The 19,833-nt window shown below is 41.1% G+C and overlaps 1 protein-coding gene across 6 annotated transcripts in view; it reads left to right on the forward strand.

Moving 5' to 3' along the window:
* diaph2 (diaphanous-related formin 2) overlaps positions 1-19,833 on the forward strand; it is a 285,969-nt gene that overhangs the window by 143,047 nt on the left and 123,089 nt on the right. For all 6 annotated transcript variants that reach the window (XM_058396724.1, XM_058396725.1, XM_058396727.1 and 3 more), the window contains 2 exons: positions 14,788-14,886; positions 18,371-18,465. In XM_058396724.1, coding sequence (XP_058252707.1) covers positions 14,788-14,886; positions 18,371-18,465 — 194 coding nt within the window. The remainder of the gene's footprint in view (positions 1-14,787; positions 14,887-18,370; positions 18,466-19,833) is intronic.

Genomic DNA, 19,833 nt, shown 5'->3' on the forward strand with positions numbered 1-19,833 from the left:
GTTGGATCTGTGCATTGCTGCACAGTCGTGAGTCAGCAAGGTGAACAGCAGTGGACTGAGCACACAGCCCTGAGGAGCTCCAGTGCTCAGTGTGGTGGTGCTGGAGATGCTGTTCCTGATCCGGACTGACTGGGGTCTCCCAGTCAGGTAATCCAGGATCCAGTTGCAGAGAGAGGTGTTCAGGCCCAGCAGCTTCTCAATCAGCTGCTGAGGGATGATTGTGTTGAAATCTATGAACAGCATTCAAACGTAGGAGTCCTTACAGTCTAGGTGTGTGAGGGCAAAGTGGAGGGTTGTGGTGATGGCATTGTCCGTGGAGCGGTTAGGACGATATGCAAACTGCAAGGGGTCCAGTGAGGGTGGTAGCTGTATTTTGATGTTCCTCATGATGAGCCTCTCAAAGCATTTCATCACGGTTGGTGTGAGTGCAACGGGACGATAGTCATTGAGGCAGGAAACCATAGACTTCTTTGGTACAGAGACAATGGTCGTTGTCTTGAGGCACGTAGGGATGATGGAGCTGCTCAGCGAGATGTTGAAGATGTCAGTGAAGACATGTGCTCTGCACACTCCCACTCAGAGTCCTCTGCCAGGAATGTTGTCTGGTCCAGCAGACTTCCGTGGGTTAACTCTGCATAGAGTTCTCTTCACGTCAGCTATGGTGAGACAGAGCACCTGGTCATTTGGAGGAGGGATGGTCTTCCTCGCTGTTGTGGTGTTCTGTGCCTCAAACTGAGCATAGAAGTCGTTCAGCCTGTCTTTAACAGGTTACTACAGCCACCGGATACTCTCCCACCTCACCTTTACTCAGTTGCTCATTGTGATCATTTTATGACATTTTTTAGAGCTAAAATTGACAATATTCATCATCAACTGACCTCTCTGAACACCTCTTCTTCTTCCTTGTTTTCCATTTCTCTTCTTTCACCCACTGTTTCTTCATTATCTAGTTTTAAACTGCCGCCTATTGCTGAAGTATCGCAGATTATTCATGAATCCAAACCTTCAACAAGTCAGCTAGATCCTCTCCCAACCTATTTAGTAAAATCCTGCTCACCTTCTTTATCCACTTTAATAACCAACATTATACATTCTTCTCTGAGTTCTGGTCATGTTCCATCATCCCTTAAAATTTCTGTAATAACACTTATACTTAAACCTGGTGCGGACCCCAATAACCTTAATTTTTGTCCTATCTCGAATTTACCATTTTTATCCGAAATACTTGAAAAAATAGTTCGTCAGATTTATGATCACTTAACTACCAACAACCTGTTTGAAGAATTTCAGTCTGGTTTTCGTCCATCTCATAGTACTGAGACAGCGCTTATAAAAAAAAACAAACGATCTTTTAATGGCAGCCGATTCTGGACTTTTAACAATTCTTTTTTTCCTGGATCTGAGTGCAGCTCCCACAATGTTCTCCTTGAACGGCTTGCCTCTCTTGGCATTTCTGGCATATGTCATGACTGGTTTAAATCACATCTTTCCCACCGTTCAAACTTTTAGATCTCAGTCATCTCCTGTTACTAGAGGTGTTCCCCAAGGGCCTCTTTTATGCTAGGGCCTCTTTTATTTATCATCTATCTCCTTCCTCTTGGCAATATCATTCATAAGCACAAAATTAATTTTCATTCTTATGTGGATGATAAACAGCTCTGCCTGTCCACAAAGCCTACTTCCACACTTCCTCCCGCTATTCTTTCGGCTTGTTTAAACAAAATTAAATCTTGGTTTTCTTGCAACTTTCTTCAAATGAATAGCAATAAAACAGATGTCCACCTTAGCCAAAGTTGATAGTTTTTCATTAAATATTGACAATTCCATTGTTCTTCCTTCTCCTCAGGTAAAGAGTTTGGGTGTAATCCTTGATAGCACACTTTCCTTAGAGGCTCATGTTAATAATGTTACTCAGTCTGCATACTTTCACCTCCACAATATTAATCGCCTCTGCCCAATCTTGACACAACACAGTACTGTCATTCTAGTCTATGCCCTTGTTACATCACATTTAGATTACTGTAACTCCGTTCTTTTTGGTTTACCTTCAATGTTTAGAATTGCATTTTATATTTGAACTTGTTCAGTTTTCTTTTATTACTTTACTTCTTAATTTTATTATTTTATTCTGTTGTATGTTTCATATTATGCTGTGTGTTTTAAATGTATTTTTTTAAGGGGACCTTGAGAGTTTGTAAGGCGCCCACAAATAAAATGTATTATTATTATTATTATTATTTATTGGTGTAGATGTGGTGTGCCCTGTCTATCTCTATCATTCTATGTCGAAGTGAGGGGATCCACAGGGGTAACTGAGTTTGCATGAATGCTTTGGATCTCCTCCCTGTAGGCTGATTCATTGTTGTTGCTGATCTGACCAACCACTGTGGTGTCATCTGTATACTGGATAAAGATTTTAGAGTTATGCAGCAGAACAGTGTCATGGGTGAGCAGGTAGTAGAGCAGTGGGCTCAGCATGCAGCCTTTTGGGACACTGGTGTTCAGGATGAGGGTTGAGGATAAGTTATTACCTAACCTTACAGACTTAGGAAGTCCATAATCCATATGCATATGGATGTGCAGATACCCAGCCCGCTGAGATTAGTGATCAGTTTACTGGGGATGACTGTATTAAATGCAGAGCTGAAGTTAATGAACAACATCCTAATGTATGTATTGTTATTATCCAAGTGGATGAGAGGTAGATGAAGAGCAGCGGAAATGGCATCCTCTGTTGACCTGTTCGGATGATAGGCAAACTGGTATGGGTCCAGTAGGTGAGAGGCTTACTATGAGGTGACCAGCTTCTAAAAGCACTTCATAACAATGGGGGTGAGTGCAACAGGGTAGAAATCATTCAGACACTCTGCAAATGAATGCTCGGGCACTGGTATGACAGTTGTAGTCTTCAGACATGTGGGAACAGTGACCTGGGCCAGTGACAGGTTGAAAATGTCAGTGAACACTTTGGCCAGTTGGTCAGCACAAGTCCTGAGCACATGCCCACCTGAGTATGCCATCAGGACCAGCTGACTTTTGTGCACCTGCTCTGTTCAGTGCTGAATGCACCTCTGTTGCGGAGGAGTCAACATTTGTATTGTGATGTTTGATGCCTTGGTCAAGGCAAGCGAAGAAGTGGTTGAGCTTATCTGGGAGTAAGGCATTGCTGGTTGGTAGGGACTATATTGTAGGTATGTGGTCAGTGATAGTCCAGATGCCTTTCCACATGTGCCTGGCTGCTGTGCTCTCTCTGCTGGATGAGCTGGAGCAGTGGTCCATGGTGTGTTGGCGATTTCCAGAGGGAGCTGAAAAATAGTTTTTTTTTTTTTTTATCATCTGTGCAGCCAATCTTCAACGATGGTTGTCGTCTATATGGGACATATGCAAGGTTATTCTGAGTGAATAAACTTGCAAATAGTAGAGAAATAACTACTAAATTGTAAAATCTGGGGAGATGCTGAGCCTCGTGTTGTGAATTCTCTGCCAGGATTCTCAGCAGGGGCTTCACTGAGGAGAGTAAACCTGTTAGACATTTGTCACCCATTTGCCCTGCTGTGAAGGCACTAATGTCAGAGTTGGAGGTTACTAACTCTGCCTAATGCATCCAGACTTTCCCCTACAGTCACTGATCTCACTATCGCTAACCCTCTATAGCATCTGGATGATCACCTCTAATGCTACAATCTTCTCTGTCAGAGTGCTAACTAACATGAACTTATCACATGTAAAATTACTGCTCATGACAACAGTTAACACTTGATTATGTACCCTTGGCTGAATATTAAAGATGATCTGCTGTGGGTATCCTTTGCTTGCTGTCTGTAAACAGAAAAGAAACAGGTTGTCCAAAAAAGATGCGCTGCAAAGGCATTTAAAAATCTAGCAAACAAAAGTGACAGCACAAAATTTTTTATGAGAAAATTGAAAATAAGTCGGTATAATTAAATACTTACACAGGCATCTCATTATTTACTACATGAAACCCTACCTTAGAAAACCTATGCTTGCGTAAGATTCCCTGCCAGTCTGGCAGCTTAGTTCCAGGTATAAACATAACTAGTGCTGCTGGTGCCCCTAACAGCCTAGCTGATTCCATGTGACATTAAAATTTATAACCTGTGCTAATTTATGTTTCTCAGTGGGTGTTTCAATGAGGATAGCAAACCTGTTGGACACGTTAAGCAGAGAGTCGTGGTGCTTCTGTGGGCGAGTGTTAGTGTTAGTTAGGCTTTGCGATTTTGCCACCATTTCATGACCAGTTGGGGGATTACTAACTCTGCCTAAGGCATCCAGGCTTTCTTCTACAGAACTACGCTGTTCTCACTCTTGATTGTCTTCTCTAGAGTATCTAATGTTGCAATCTTCTCTGTCAGAGAATGAACTAGAGTACATTTATTGCTGATGAAGCTATTCCTTACTCTGGAGGAATAAGGACTAAACACCCTGCACTATTTACACTAGAAGATCTGACTTGTATGGCCTATATGGACTTCATGCCACGTATTCTTAAAAAATTAAAGTGTACCCTAAGGGAAGGGTGAAAATACAACAAATGTAAATGATTGCAAAATTATTTATTAAAAATAATAATAATAATAATAATAAATAAAAAATTCAGTTTAAATGTCGACAAAGGCAAGCAACTTGAAGCAAATCATTTGAAACCAGGAACTAAATCACAGGAACTACATTGCTCAACTCAGGATTGTGCCCCAATGAATATCCTGGGAAAGCATTGGAATGCTGAATGTGCACCAGGTCTTTTAACTTGATGTAAGTCCCTGACTTCACTAATGCTCTTGTGGCTGAATGGTCAAATATTGTCTAATAGCCTTCCTTGAAGAGTATTGGTAAAATTATAATTTTGCCATAAGATTTTCTGATGAACAGTAGCCATCATTCAGACCAATCTGTGAAGTGTGTTGAACACTTCTTCACAGACTTGTTTCAGTTCTGCAAAATATTGTCATGCCTCCACAAATTCTACATGAACTTTGATGAACTGATTAATAGCATAAACAGGCATAGTATGAAGCATTAAGAACCAATCCATTGCTTTTCCTAGATCATGGTTGATCATGTAATACGTGTATGGGACAGTGAGATAAGATGTAGCATTCTGAAGAATCTGGATCTCACCCTTGAGTCATGCATTCCTAAGAGAGGGAGTATATTAACCAGTAAGAAGTGCAAGTCTTTGTCTTTGCATGTGGTTTGACCTGAATGTATTTGAATAAATCTATGGGGAGTTGATTGAACTGAAACTGATTATTGCAACACTTCTTTAGAAATTTGTGCTGTAGAGGGCACTCCTGCCTCACAAATGGATTCTAACTGACCTGCTGTTTGGAATAGCTGAGTATGAAGATGACAACAGTATCATTTTATACTATTTTACGCCTTGGTCAAAGCGAGCAAAGAAGTGGTTGAGCTTGTCTGGGAGGAAGGTATTGCTGGTAGGTAGAGACTGTATTGTAGGTTTGTGGTCAGTGATGGTCTGGATGCTTTTCCACATGCGTCTTGGGTCAGAGTTGCTGTGGAAGTGCTCCTCAATGTGCAGTTTATGTGCATGCTTGTCTTTCCTAATGCCCCTTTTCAGGTTGGCCCTGGCTCTGCTGTAGTCCTCTGCATTGCCGGATTTCAAAGCAGCATCTCTTGCTTTCAGTTCATCCATGGCTTCTGATTAGGAAAGTGTTTCACATGTTTGACAGTGGTGATGGTGTCAATACATCACCACATGTTGTCAACATCAATACATGTTGATATATTCCAGTACAGATGATGTATAGATGTTTGTCTGTCTGTGCACCTGAGGTGGCCTGTGAGGCAAACATGCTCCAGTCAGTGTCTTGTAGCTGTTGCTGTAGTGAGGAAATGCCCCTCTCTGGCCATACCTTCACCTGAGGAGGGGCAGCATGAGGCGCTCAAAGGACTTCATTGGCACAGATGTCAGAGCAACAGGTCTGTAGTCATTAAGTCCTGTAATCTTGGGTTTTTTGGGGATTTGGATGATGGGGAAAGTCTTGAAGCAGGCTGGCACATGGCATATCTCCAGTGAGGTGTTAATGATGTCTGTAAATACTGGAGACAGCTGATCTGCACAGTACTCCAAGGTGGATGAAAAGACAGTTAGGTCCAGCTGCTTTGCATTGGTTCTGTCTCTTAAAGACTTAGTTAACATCTCTCTCTAGGATAGAGAGGGTTGTTCTTGGGGGCGGGAGCGTGTTGAGGTGGTTGGTGGTGCCAACCTTCCGAGCAACAACCCAGAGTCTTAACCACTTGAGGTACCACCACCTGAAGATCTTCCAGAGCCTCCCTAGTCCACTGCTTTGCTGTCCTCACAACAGGTTTAGAAAGTTTTCTGCCTGTATATAGAAATCAGATGGACTGTGATGTGGTCTGAGTGCCAGTGCAGATTGTGGAAAAGCATAATAGGCACTGCTTACTATAGTGTAACAATAGTCCAGAATGTTCTCCTATTTGGTTGGGCATTTAATTAATTGTCTGTATTTGTGGAGCTGCTGTGTGAGATTGCATTTATTAATGTTGCCAAGGACAATAACAAATGTGTCCGGATATGTGTGCTCCACACACAGTATCTGGTTCAGCAACCATATGCTGTGCCTTCTGCATGTTGGCTTACGGTAGAATGTAAACACAGATCAGTATGAAAGAAGCCAACTCACATGGGGAGTAGAAGGGTTTGTAGTTTATAAAAAGACGGCCTACACAGGCAGACTCTGTTTTCATCACTGCTAAAAAAAAAAAACCTTTCTAAGGCGTGGAGAATTCGCTTAACTGTTATTACAAGATGCATTCTTTAAAAAATGAAAAATACAACATAAATGCACAGGACAAGACATAATGCAGACTCTTGTGCAAAAAACAGTCTTGACAGTGGGTGCAAAGAAGGATAGAAACAGGTTTAGTAACAGAAGTAATTTAGTTATAACAGACATTTAATTAAAGTGACGTGTGTATTTAAATATTCAAAAGTGAACAGTTATAAATATTTAAAGTGACATGTACATCCTCAGCCTTAGCAGGAAGTAGAGATGCTGCTGGGCTTTCTTGGTGATGGAGCTGGTGTTGAGTGACCAGGTGAGGTCCTCCGCCAGGTGAATACCAAGAAATTTGGTGCTCTTGACAATCTCCACTTTGGACCCATTGATGTTCAGTGGAGAAAGGTCATTCTGTGTTCTCCTGAAGTCAACACAACCATCTCTTTCGTTTTCTCCACGTTCAGAGACAGGTTGTTGGCTTTACACCAGCCTGTTAGACGCTGCACCTCCTCTCTGTACGCTGACTCGTCATTCTTGCTGATGATGCATCGGCGAATTTGATGATGTGGTTGGAGCTGCGCATTGCTGCACAGTCTTGAGTCAGCAGAGTGAACAGCAGTGGACTGAGCACGTAGCCCTGAGCAGCTCCAGTGCTCAGTGTGGTGGTGCTGGAGATGCTGTTCCCAATGCATATAGTCACATTTTTGCATCATGATGCATTGTGTCAACATACCAACAGCAATTAGGAATTAGAATTTTTTTTAATCTCCCAGTGGCCAATCTGGCCTTGCTGAAACCCCCAACATGCATGCGCACACACACACACAGGAAAGTCTAGAAGACAAGAACGTTTTGTAGACACATTTACTGCTGGGGATAATGCATAGTCCTATCCTCCACTAATCCAAACAGCAGGTCGCAGAAGTCTTGTACATGACTTATAAGCTTGACTAAAAAACTATTACGGTTCTGTAATGTTATAATTAAGATGTTGATGTAAGAGAATTTAATAGAGAGCCACTGATCATACAGAAGCGGGTAGGAGAAACATCTTTTAATTTCACAAATGTTTATTCAATGTTTTTTTTTCACAAAGTGGAAACAATTGGGAACAACTGCAACTCAGCCACAAAGTGGTAGGCCACATAAAATCATCACAGGGCAGGGTCAGCACATGTTGAGGCGCACAGTGTGCAGAAGTCATAGAAGTCTGTAGAATAGCTACAGACCTCCAAACTTTGTGTGGCCTCCATATTAAACTCTATGGATTAAGAATAGGATGCCATCAAAGTTCATGTGCATGTAAAGGCAGACGTCTCATAACTTTTGGCAATATAGTGTGTGTCTCATAGCACAACTGTGAGATGCTTAATCTTGTTATAACGCTGTACCAAACCAAGTAAGGTAAAATTGGTGAAACTTCTGGATTCTACTGAGGACACCATCGCACACCTCCAACACACAGCCCTGAGCCATCTGGACAGCAGAAGGGGGAACTATGTAACTATGTTACGGTACAAACCGTACTGTTTGTTGACTACATTTCAGTGTTTAACACCATAATTCCCTCCATATTCACCACTAAGTTGACAGACAGACCACAGGCAGTACAGATGGGCAACCATGACTCACCCTCACTCAGCTTCAGCACTGGAGCCCCCCAGGGTTGTGTTCTAAACCCCCTGCTGTACTCACTGTACACCTATGACTGTGTGGCCACTTCCAGCTTCACCAACATCATTAAGTTTGTGGACGATACTGTGGTGGTGGGCCTGATCTCCAATAATGACGAGATGGCCTACCTAGAGGAGATTAAAAACCTGGAGATATGGTGCCAGGTCAACAATCTCCTCCTGAACGTCAGCAAGATTAAGGAGCTGATAGTGGACTTTAGCACAAAGCAGGAGAGGAATTACCAGCCCCTGACTATCAACGGGACACCAGTGGAGAGAGTGGACAGTTTCCGATACCTAGGTGTTTAAAGCACGCAGGATCTTGTCATGTCAACACCCTGGTGAAGAAGGCCCAGCAGCTTCTTTTACCATCTTAGACACCTAAAGGACTTTAAATTGCCCTCAAAGGTGCTAAAGACATTCTACACCTGCACCACTGAGAGCACCCTGATGGGAAGCAGGACAGGCAAGCTCTCCAGAGGGTGGTGCGAGTGCCGAGCATACCATCTGCACCGAGCTTCCTGACTTGGAGACTATATTCAGCAAGCGGTGCTGGAGCAATGCCAGGAAGATAATGAACGACCTCAGCCATCCCAACAATGGACTCTTCTCTCTGTTGTGGTCAGGGAAACATTTCTGTTCCTTGAAGGCAAACACAGAGAGAATGAGGAGGAGCTTCTTCCTGCAGGCTATTCAGGCCCTCAACCAGAACCCCTAGAACCTGGACTTCTGATCTTCTGAACACACACGACATTCTACCTTAGCTGATTTTTGCACACACAATAACTGCACTACTTTGCACACTCTGCACTACTCTGCAAACACAATAACCACACTGACTGTACATCTTTGTGTGCATACTGCACCATCACTTTACTCCCTGATATTCCTGTTACAGCTGGATATCTATATTTGCCTTTTATATCTATATATTTATCTTACATATGCACACTGTACATACTGTATTTATTGTCATAACTGAATATTTATTTTGCCTTTTTATATCTACATCTACACTACTCACAAAAAGTTAAGGATATTCGGCTTTCAGGTGAAATTTCAGGATGCACCTAAAATGTATATACTCTATACTTTTGAATGCACATGTCCAACTGTTCAGTGTTTCAGTACTTTTTGCATAAATTGCTGTTCTCTAACAAGGTGCTTAATGGCAAAATTCACAACTGGTGTTTGATCCATGAATCGACCAATAAATTTTCTGGTTCAATTAGAATTGGTATTTAAACAGTCCTCTTCATCATGCTGTTCACATTTTGACATCATGAGACCAAGACCACACCTAACAATTGATCAACAGTACCTTGCCATTGCGAGGCTTCATACAGGATGTTCTCAGAGGGAAGTGGCCACTGAGATTAGAGTGTCACAGAGTGTCATCAGCAGGTTGTGACAGAGATACAGAGAGACTAGAAAGAAGAGTAAGAGTCACAGAAAGTCATAGAAGTGGACATGCTTTGGCCACATCCCACGTTGATGACCGCTTCATTGTGAACAGTGCCCTGTGACCAGTGAACTGGATGATGAATGCCACTCAACTCCAGGCACATATAAGGGAGGTGAGAGGCATCCAAGTGTCATGTCAGACCATTTGAAACTTGCAAAGGTACCTGACCACACAACCAGGCACAGGTGTCATCGTCTTGCATGGGCCAGGGAGCATTTACGCTGGACGAGGGACCAGTGGGCCTCAGAGCTGTTCTCTGATGAAAGTCAATTCATGTTGAGCAGAAATGATGGCCGCCAATGATGTTGGAGACATCAAGGAGAGTGCTATGCATCAGCCACTGTTGTCACCAGACGAGCCTTTGGTGGTGGTGGTGTTACAGTCTGGACAGGTGTGTCTACTCAATACAGAACTGCCCTACATCTTGTGAATGGTACAGTGACAAGCCAATACTACCTGAATAACATCATTAATCCGGTCATTGTGCCCCTTCATCTTCATGGACGACAATGCTCCAGCTCATCGAGGTCAGATAATTAGGGAATGGCTGCTGGAGGCTGGGGTACCTCAAATGGAGTGGCCTGCACTTTCTCCAGACCTGAATCCCATAGATTTTCTCACCGTGTAGAGGCTCGTAACCCTGCACCCCAGAACCTCAATTACCTGAGGGCCGTGCTTCAAGAAGAGTGGAATGCCATGCTTCAGCAGACAATAAGTTGAGCTGCATAAGCATAAGCATAATAAGCATAAGATGTCGTTGTCAAGCTGTAATTGATGGTCAAGGGCACATGACAAATTATTGAGACATTGACATTTTTTGTTGTGGTATACCCACCACTGTTGGCTTTTGTTTCAATAAATTGTTTGAGATGAGGAAATCACCATTACATGCTTCTACTTAAATGCCCTACTTTCATGATATAATGTTACTGTAGTGTGAACTTTTTACATTTTCCATAAATTTCACCCAAAGGCCAAATATCCTTAACTTTTTGTGAGTAATGTATGTACATATTGTATTTTTCTATATACAGTATCTCACAAAAGTGAGTACACCCCTCACATTTTTGTAAATATTTTATTATATCTTTTCACGTTACAACACTGAAGAAATGACACTCTGCTACAATGTAAAGTAGTGAGTGTACAGCCTGTATAACAGTGTAAATTTGCTGTCCCAACAGACAGCCATTAATGTCCAAACCGTTGGCAACAAAAGTGAGTAGACCCCGTTCACACTACAGGATTTTAAGCTCGATTTGCAAATTAACGTGCTCGCCGACAGATCGGGCTGTGATCGTGGGAAAATCAGCGGGTGATCAGCGCTCGGCAATCTTTGTGTGAACTACTCAACGACGCATCAAAGAGGCTTGCTGACGCATCGCTGACCCCTCGCAGACAAAATCCAGATATCTGGCTTGTTAAATATCTGGGACGGTCGGCCGACTCGACATCATGTGGTGTCAGTTGTAGCTACGACCTCCAGCCAATGAGAGAGCAAGTCAACAGGTTGAGGTCACCGGAAGAAAAGCAGCAGCATAGTAAATAGTGTGGACACAACATTTAATTTAATAAATTGACATTTATTTAGAGCGAGACTCCTGCCGACATCCATTTTCAAAACAAACGAAACGAAAGTCTTGCGTCATTTCCGGATCCACCTGTCGCGTGTGTTTTTGACAAAACGTGGTTTGGTGACGGCGTTGAGGCGTTGAGTGACGAGTTGTTGTCAGATCGTGTGGTGTGTGACCCCCTCTTGTGGATCATTTACAAAGCGTTGCGTAGTGTGAACACCACAAGGACAAAAAGACATACAGTGAAGTCATGTAGTCTGAACAGCAAAGCGATCTGCCGACGGTTAAAGTCTTGTAGTGTGACCAAGCCTTAAGTGGAAATGTCCAAATTGGGCCCAATTAGCCATTTACCCTCCCCGGTGTCATGTGACTCATTAGTGTTACAAGGTCTCAGGTGTGAATGGGGAGCAGGTGTGTTAAATTTGGTGTTATCGCTCTCACACTCTCTTATACTGGTCACTGGAAGTTCAACGTGGCACCTCATGGCAAAGAACTTTCTGAGGATCTGAAAACAAGAATTGTTGCTCTACATAAAGATGGCCTAGGCTATAAGAAGATTGCCAAGACCCTGAAACTGAGCTGCAGCATGGTGGGCAAAACCATACAGCAGTCTTACAGGACAGGTTCCACTCAGAACAGGTCTCGCCATGGTCGACCAAAGAAGTTGAGTGCACGTGCTCAGCATCATATCCGGAGGTTGTCTTTGGGAAATAGACCTATGAGTGCTGCCAGCATTACTGCAGAGGTTGAAGGGGTGGTGGGTTAGCCTGTCAGTGCTCAGACCATATGCTGCACACTGCATCAATTTGGTGATTTGCATGATCCCCTCCCTTTGGAGACTGATCCGCAGGGCAGTATTCCAACATGATAACGACCCCAAACACACCTCCAAGATGACCACTGCCTTGCTAAAGAAGCTGAGGGTAAAGATGATGGACTGGCCAAGCATGTCTCCAGACCTAAACCCTATTGAGCATTTGTGGGGCATCCTTAAACGGAAGGTGGGGGAGTGCAAGTTCTCTAACATCCACCAGCTCTGTGATGTCATCATGGAGGTGTGGAAGAGGACTCCAGTGGCAACCTATGATGCTCTGGTGAACTCCATGCCCAAGAGGATTAAGGCAGTGCTGGAAAATAATGGTGGCTACACAAAATATTGACACTTTGGGCCCAATTTGGACATTTCCACTTAGGGGTGTACTCACTTTTGTTGCCAACGGTTTAGACATTAATGGCTGTGTGTTGTAGCAGTGTCATTTCTTCAGTGTTGTCACACTTTTATTAGATATAATAAAATATTTACAAAAATGTGAGGGGTGTACTCACTTTTGTGAGATACTGTATTATATACGTTTATATATATATTTGTATATGCAAGTCAAATGTCAAAGTCAAAGAAGCTTTATTGTCACTTCAACCATTTATAGCTGATGCAGTACACAGTGAAGTGAAACAACTTTCCTCCTAGACCAGAGGTACTACACATAACAAAGACAAAGTACAGTGACGCAAACAACCATAGAGCTAAACATAGAGATAAAACTAAACTATAATTAAGGTGCATGAAAACTAGACATACAACAAAAGTGTACAGGATGACAAGACAAGACAGTGCAGACAAACAACATATAGACCGACTCTGTGCAAAAGAATAGTGTTGACAGTGAGTGCAAATAATAGAGTTAACATGTAAACAAGATCAATATAAAGTGTAAAGTGTAATGTAAAGTGACATCTGCATGCAAACAGGACAATTTTCATCCTGCTTGTCTTTCTTTCTTTTGTCCTTTCACATAATAACAGAAAAATTATCAATTTCCCAGCTGAACCTGACAAACTGAAAAAATATTAAATGTATTTTCTTGTTTGTCTTTGTTTTGAAATTTAATTTCAACTTTAATGCCTGATCAACAGTAATTAAGCATGAGTTAATGATTACTTTGTCATCAAACCCACTGAGTCTGATAAGAATAGATAAACCTTTCTTTCATTTCATGGATAGAATTGAAACAAAAATATTCAAGTGACAGCACTGGGATTTCCAGGCTGTTCCAGGCATTGCAGAGATATCGCCAATTGTCCTTTGTGGCACCATTAATGGCAGTTATTTTTTTCAACCTGGCACTTGTCCTTTATCAAGTCCTCAAGTCGGTGGTCCATAGAGATGGTTAAACGTGATTTTGACAAAATCAATGATGAATTAAGCATAAAATGGCTGACTTGGATATTTGATGTTTTCATAGAGGATCCTTAACTTTGATGAAGCACAAGAGATTTATATGAAATATCTGCTACGGTGCCAAAATGGGAAGGTACCCAAGTGGCCATCCTTTTCCAGCTAGGGCATGGTGTCATACTTTCTCAACTAGGGTCCTTTTGTGTGATGAACAAGAAATTTGGTTGAAAACAATTTGTTTCCATAATTAAAGGCATTTAATTTTTTTCTCTGTTTTTTTTGGTACAGTGCCCCTGTAAGAGCAAATTTTATGAAACTTGGTTCTTGAAACAATATTCTCCCTAATAATCAAGTACATTATAAAGCATTTCTGACATATGGCTCAATCCCTGTTTTAATGTCTTCTCCATGAAAATCCATGACAGCAGCCACATTGTTTGCCCCCCAACATATATGAATATGAATACATACACCTGTTAGTGGGTGGGATAGATTTAGTCCCCCCTTTGTACTTGTAATTACCTCCTTATTGTAACAGCAAAACTGTGATTAAACCTAAATGGGATGATCAACAAGCACATGCATCAGGTGACATGAATAAAATAGATTTTCTTGTTACAGTGGCACCTGTCAAGGGGTAGGATATGTTCAGTTTGAAAAATTCAGGATTGTGTAAATAGTGTATTAAAAGTGCAGTGGAAATGGGGGCATGTTAAAATTATGGTGTAATTTTATGAAGCACAGTTTTTTGTAGCATAGATTCTGCCACCAGCCTGAATTGAACAAGGCAGGTTGGGTTCCCTACTTTTAAAAATAGGCAGATTAATGGAAATGTACAAAAGTTCATTGAGAGTGGATCAGATGTCCATGTTTGTCACCTTTTAGTACACTATAATAATTATAATGTAGCCAAATCACTATGTTGAAAGCCTTTTGCTATGAGAGTATAGAAGAGTCAGAAATATCATTGCAATTTTAGGTTTTGAAAACAGTGTTTCATGATCATGCTTCTGGATGCTCTGTTTTACTTTTAAACTATATAAAAGGGGTGACCTATCCTATAAAAATGCCTGTGACTTTACTAATAATTATTTTCTGTCTTTTCTTTTTTTCACAGTGAAAAAGGATGCAGAGGAAACAGATAACAGAATGACACAATTTAAGAAAAAAGCAAAAGAGTTGCGAATTCTGGATGCCAAAACAGCCCAAAATCTGTGTAAGTTCTTTTACCCATGATTACCCATTATTGTTTCACTAACATAGCTAAGATTATGTGGCTTAGAAAACCTGTTTGAAAAACATCTTCTGTTCTGGAACGCTTTTTCGTTTTTGCATGGGCTTCTTGTCAGTCATTTTAATTTCATTGTCGTATGAGGAAAAAAAATCACACTTAATCACACTGATTAAAACAAAACATGTAAGTCATTTATTACTGGTAAATGGGATGAAGCTGGATCTAAAATTAGTGATATTGGTCTTTGAGCAGGATCTGTTTAAAGCCCTAAATTGTCTGAATAGCTGGCATAACATAATGAATCATATTGATATTGGAATTTTTTATTACATAATAAAAAGGACTGTGAATTCACTTATGACCATCCTCATAAATCATTATTAGACTAATTTTGTGCATAGTGGAGCGTAGTGGGTGTGGTTAAATTATTTTGGTCCACATCACTCACTGTCCAAATCAAGCAGGGCTATGGATAGGGCAACCATGGTGTGACAGTCTGGATATAGTCTTCACAGATATACAATGATCAGCCATAACATTATGACCACTGACAGGTGAAGTGAATAACCCTGATTATCTCTTCATCATGGCACCTGGTAGTGGGTGGGATATATTAGGCAGCAAGTTGCCCAGCAAGGTTCTGTGATGCATTAGCTGTAGAGACACATACTGTGTCTCCCAAACCTGAATTCAACTAAACTCAAGAGATGTTGTTAAAGTTTGCTGGATATGGAATGTTTTTGCAAGAACGAATAGGAAAATATTGCCAGGTCAAGATGAGCCACGCTGATAGACTCTTCCCAAAAATATGTATGATGTAATAAAATTGAAAGGTTCTATAACAAAGTACCAGATTATGGAATAGATACCATTTTGACCATTGTGTGAAGTGCACTGGTTTGAAAAATGTTTTGTTAAAATCAGTGGCGGGCCATGCATTTCACACCTAGGCCTTCACTGGTGTTCTTCCTGAATTAATCCACCTCTATACCATAATTATGACGCCACCATGGGCATCGCTAGGCCATTTTCTACTCAGCCCTCTTAAAATTCTGCGATTCTCCATAAACTGTACACATATTCGTGATCGCCTCAGCCCCCTTTAAATTGCATATGAAAACGGTGTCAGACTTCGGCTCCTCCCCGTCTTTCAGCGCGTTCTTCAATCCGCAGACTGTGGCGTCGCAGAGGATCAGAGGACAGGTGTGGGTGTGTGATCAGGAAGACTCGTATTTGGCTTGTTCAGTACTCAAATGTTATACACATCTATGCAGTAAAATGGAATGCTGCATTTTATTTTATTTTATTTTATTTTATTTTATTTTATTTTATTTTATTTTATTTTATTTTATTTTATTTTATTTTATTTTATTTTATTTTATTTTATTTTATTTTATTTTATTTTATTTTATTTTATTTTATTTATTTATTTATTTATTTATTTATTTTTTTTATTTATTTATTTATTTATTTATTTATTAACTGTTATACCCTCATTGGGGGCTGAGCCCCCCTTAAATGAAAATTCTAAGAATCGCCCCTGGACACCACGGCAATAGATACTAATCAACCGTTAAATAGCAAAGTAAAAAAGAAATTAGGTTACAGTATTTCACACCTCACAAGGAATAGTCAATTTTATTACGGTTACTTTTGCAGCAAACTATAATCTCCAGAGCAGCATCTGAAATGAGACAGCGAATATAGAAACAATGTATATGTGTGGTTCGCTGCCTCTGACTACTCCAAATATCCAATCAAGGACGGGAAATTGCTGACATAATCGTATGCCTGCTAGATGGCCCCAGTGATGCCAACTCGAAATCTGATTGGTTAATGTAACATTTCACTGCCACTTTTTTTAAGCTACGGGCACCTGCACTATTGATTCTGATGACCTTACGGCAGATTTCTTTCACTCTGGCAACACATGTCAGCCACTGGCTGAAATACACTATATTGCCAAAAGTATTCGCTCACCCATCCAAATAATCAGAATCAGGTGTACCAATCACTTCCATGGCCACAGGTGTATAAAATAAAGCACCTAGGCATGCAGACTGTTTTTACAAACATTTGTGAAAGAATGGGTCGCTCTCAGGAGCTCAGTGAATTCCAGCGTGGAACTGTGATAGGTTGCCACCTGTGCAACAAATCCAGTCGTGAAATTTCCTCACTCCTAAATATTCCACAGTCAACTGTCAGCTGTATCATAAGAATGTGGAAGTGTTTGGGAACGACAGCAACTCAGCCACGAAGTGGTAGGCCACGTAAACTGACGGAGCGGGGTCAGCGGATGCTGAGGTGCATAGTACGAAGAGGTCGCCAACTTTCTGCAGTCAATCGCTACAGACCTCCAAACTTCATGTGGCCTTCAGATTAGCTCAAGAACTGTGCGCAGAGAGCTTCATGGAATGGGTTTCCATGGCCGAGCAGCTGCATCCAAGCCATACATCACCAAGTGCAATGCAAAGCGTCGGATGCAGTGGTGTAAAGCACGCTTCCACTGGACTCTAGAGCAGTGGAGACGCGTTCTCTGGAGTGACGAATCGCGCTTCTCCATCTGGCAATCTGATGAACGAGTCTGGGTTTGGCGGTTGCCAGGAGAACGGTACTTGTCTGACTGCATTGTGCCAAGTGTAAAGTTTGGTGGAGGGGGGATTATGGTGTGGGGTTGTTTTTCAGGAGCTGGGCTTGGCCCCTTAGTTCCAGTGAAAGGAACTCTGAATGCTTCAGCATACCAAGACATTTCGGACAATTCCATGCTCCCAACTTTGTGGGAACAGTTTGGAGCTGGCCCCTTCCTCTTCCAACATGACTGTGCACCAGTGCACAAAGCAAGGTCCATAAAGACATGGATGACAGAGTCTGGTGTGGAGGAACTTGACTGGCCTGCACAGAGTCCTGACCTCAACCCGATAGAACACCTTTGGGATGAATTAGAGCGGAGACTGAGAGCCAGGCCTTCTCGTCCAACATCAGTGTGTGACCTCACAAATGCACTTCTGGAAGAATGGTCAAAAATTCCCATCAACACACTCCTAAACCTTGTGGACAGCCTTCCCAGAAGAGTTGAAGCTGTTATAGCTGCAAAGGGTGGACTGACGTCATATTGAACCCTATGGATTAGGAATGGGATGTCACTTAAGTTCATATGCGAGTCAAGGCAGGTGAGCGAATACTTTTGGCAATATAGTGTATGATTGGATCTCTTATCATAAATATACACTACTGGAAGCAGCACAACCAAGAGAAAAGCTATAAAATGTAGAGAATAGACTATTGGGAATAATTAAATACACATTCATGTAAAAATATATTAAAATATATTAAAATGCAAGTTAGTGATTCAGATCACTGCTGTCTAGTCCAGCAGAGAAGGCCTTGCTGGCCCTGATGGCCCACCACTGGTTAAAATCCAGCAGGCCAAAAGAAGGAGCAATTAAATTACTTTTTTTTTCAACAGCCATTTTCCTTGGATCATTTCGAATTCCTTATGGTGAGATACGGGATGCTGTCTTGGAGGTGGATGAGGAGAAGCTGAGTGAGGCATTGATCCAGGTATGTGTGTATTGTGCAAATTTGTGCTTGCACTTGCGAGCATACATGTCTTTTGTATGTTTATTTACATTTAATATTAATTACATGTTTATGTTATCAGGTTGGCTTAAACAGACAGGCCCAGTTTCATGGCAAGTTTTGCTTTATCTTTAAGAGGTTTCAGACTTTTGGAGGCTGTAGCATTTTTCTGACTTTCCTGATAGGGAGGCAGGCTTCAGAGAAATCAAACGGATCTTTATTTTGATATTTCCCCCAGTTTCACTTTTCAGTGATTTTATTTGCATGCATGGATGGTTTTGTGCAGCTCAGTTCTCTCTCTTGTGCTCAGTTCTCTCATCTCTCCCCACTTTATCCTTCTCTCCAGCTCACTGCAACACAAAATACACGTTAGAGAAATGCTGCACAAATGCAGATCCTTAACTCTGACTCTACTCCACTCTCCATTCACTTCCCCACCTCCACAGTGGTTTTTACAGCTGCTTATATGCAGGTATCTGTATGAAAAACTACCTCTTGGAGCAGGAATTAGAATTTTTAAAAGATGGTTATTAAATTAACTTTAATATAAATGTCCTTTAGCTGTCAGCCAAACTCTTAGATTAGATGATATATTAGATATTAAATGATATTAGCTCTGATATCTGTATCTATCTATCTATCTATCTCTCTCTCTCTCTCTCTCTCTCTCTCTCTCTCTCTCTCTGTCTCTCTCTCTCTCTCTCTCTCTCTCTGTCTCTCTCTCTCTCTCTATATATATATATATATGCTGACAATATTTCTCCTAAATTCAAAATTTAACTATTGTTATTTAGAGTGTATATTTAAAGGAAATGACAACACATCAAATAACCCAAGAGCATGCAGTATTTGCAGAGCTTTAATAAATCAAATAAAACAAAATGCAAATAATTTGTAAACAAATTAATGCTTTGGCTAAATAATATTAAGAAATAAGTATTTGGTGGAATAACCCCGATTTGCATGAGTTATGGCATGCTCTCCACCAGTTTTTCACATTTCTGTTGGGTAACTTTATACCACTCTTTTTGCAAAAAAGCAAACAGCCCAGCTTTGCTTGATGGTGACATTCCTTCAAGCTTCCTCCTGATGACATTCCAGAGGTTTTCAATAGGGTTCAAATCTGGAGATTGGGCACTGGTCTCTTATTTTTCAGACTTTCTTAAAATCACAATGGAACAGAAATTTTAGACTTACAGAAAAGTTATTAATACAGTTCATTTTCAATAAATGTTTTATTAGGGCCCTTCGCACTAGTAGTGCGAAGGGCCCTCTTGTTCTTCTAAGGATTATTATTTATTTATTTATTCATCAGTATTATTATTTTTTTTTTCCAATCATCCGGGCACT

This window comes from Hemibagrus wyckioides, linkage group LG08, assembly GCF_019097595.1.
Source record: "Hemibagrus wyckioides isolate EC202008001 linkage group LG08, SWU_Hwy_1.0, whole genome shotgun sequence".
Lineage (NCBI taxonomy): Eukaryota > Metazoa > Chordata > Actinopteri > Siluriformes > Bagridae > Hemibagrus > Hemibagrus wyckioides.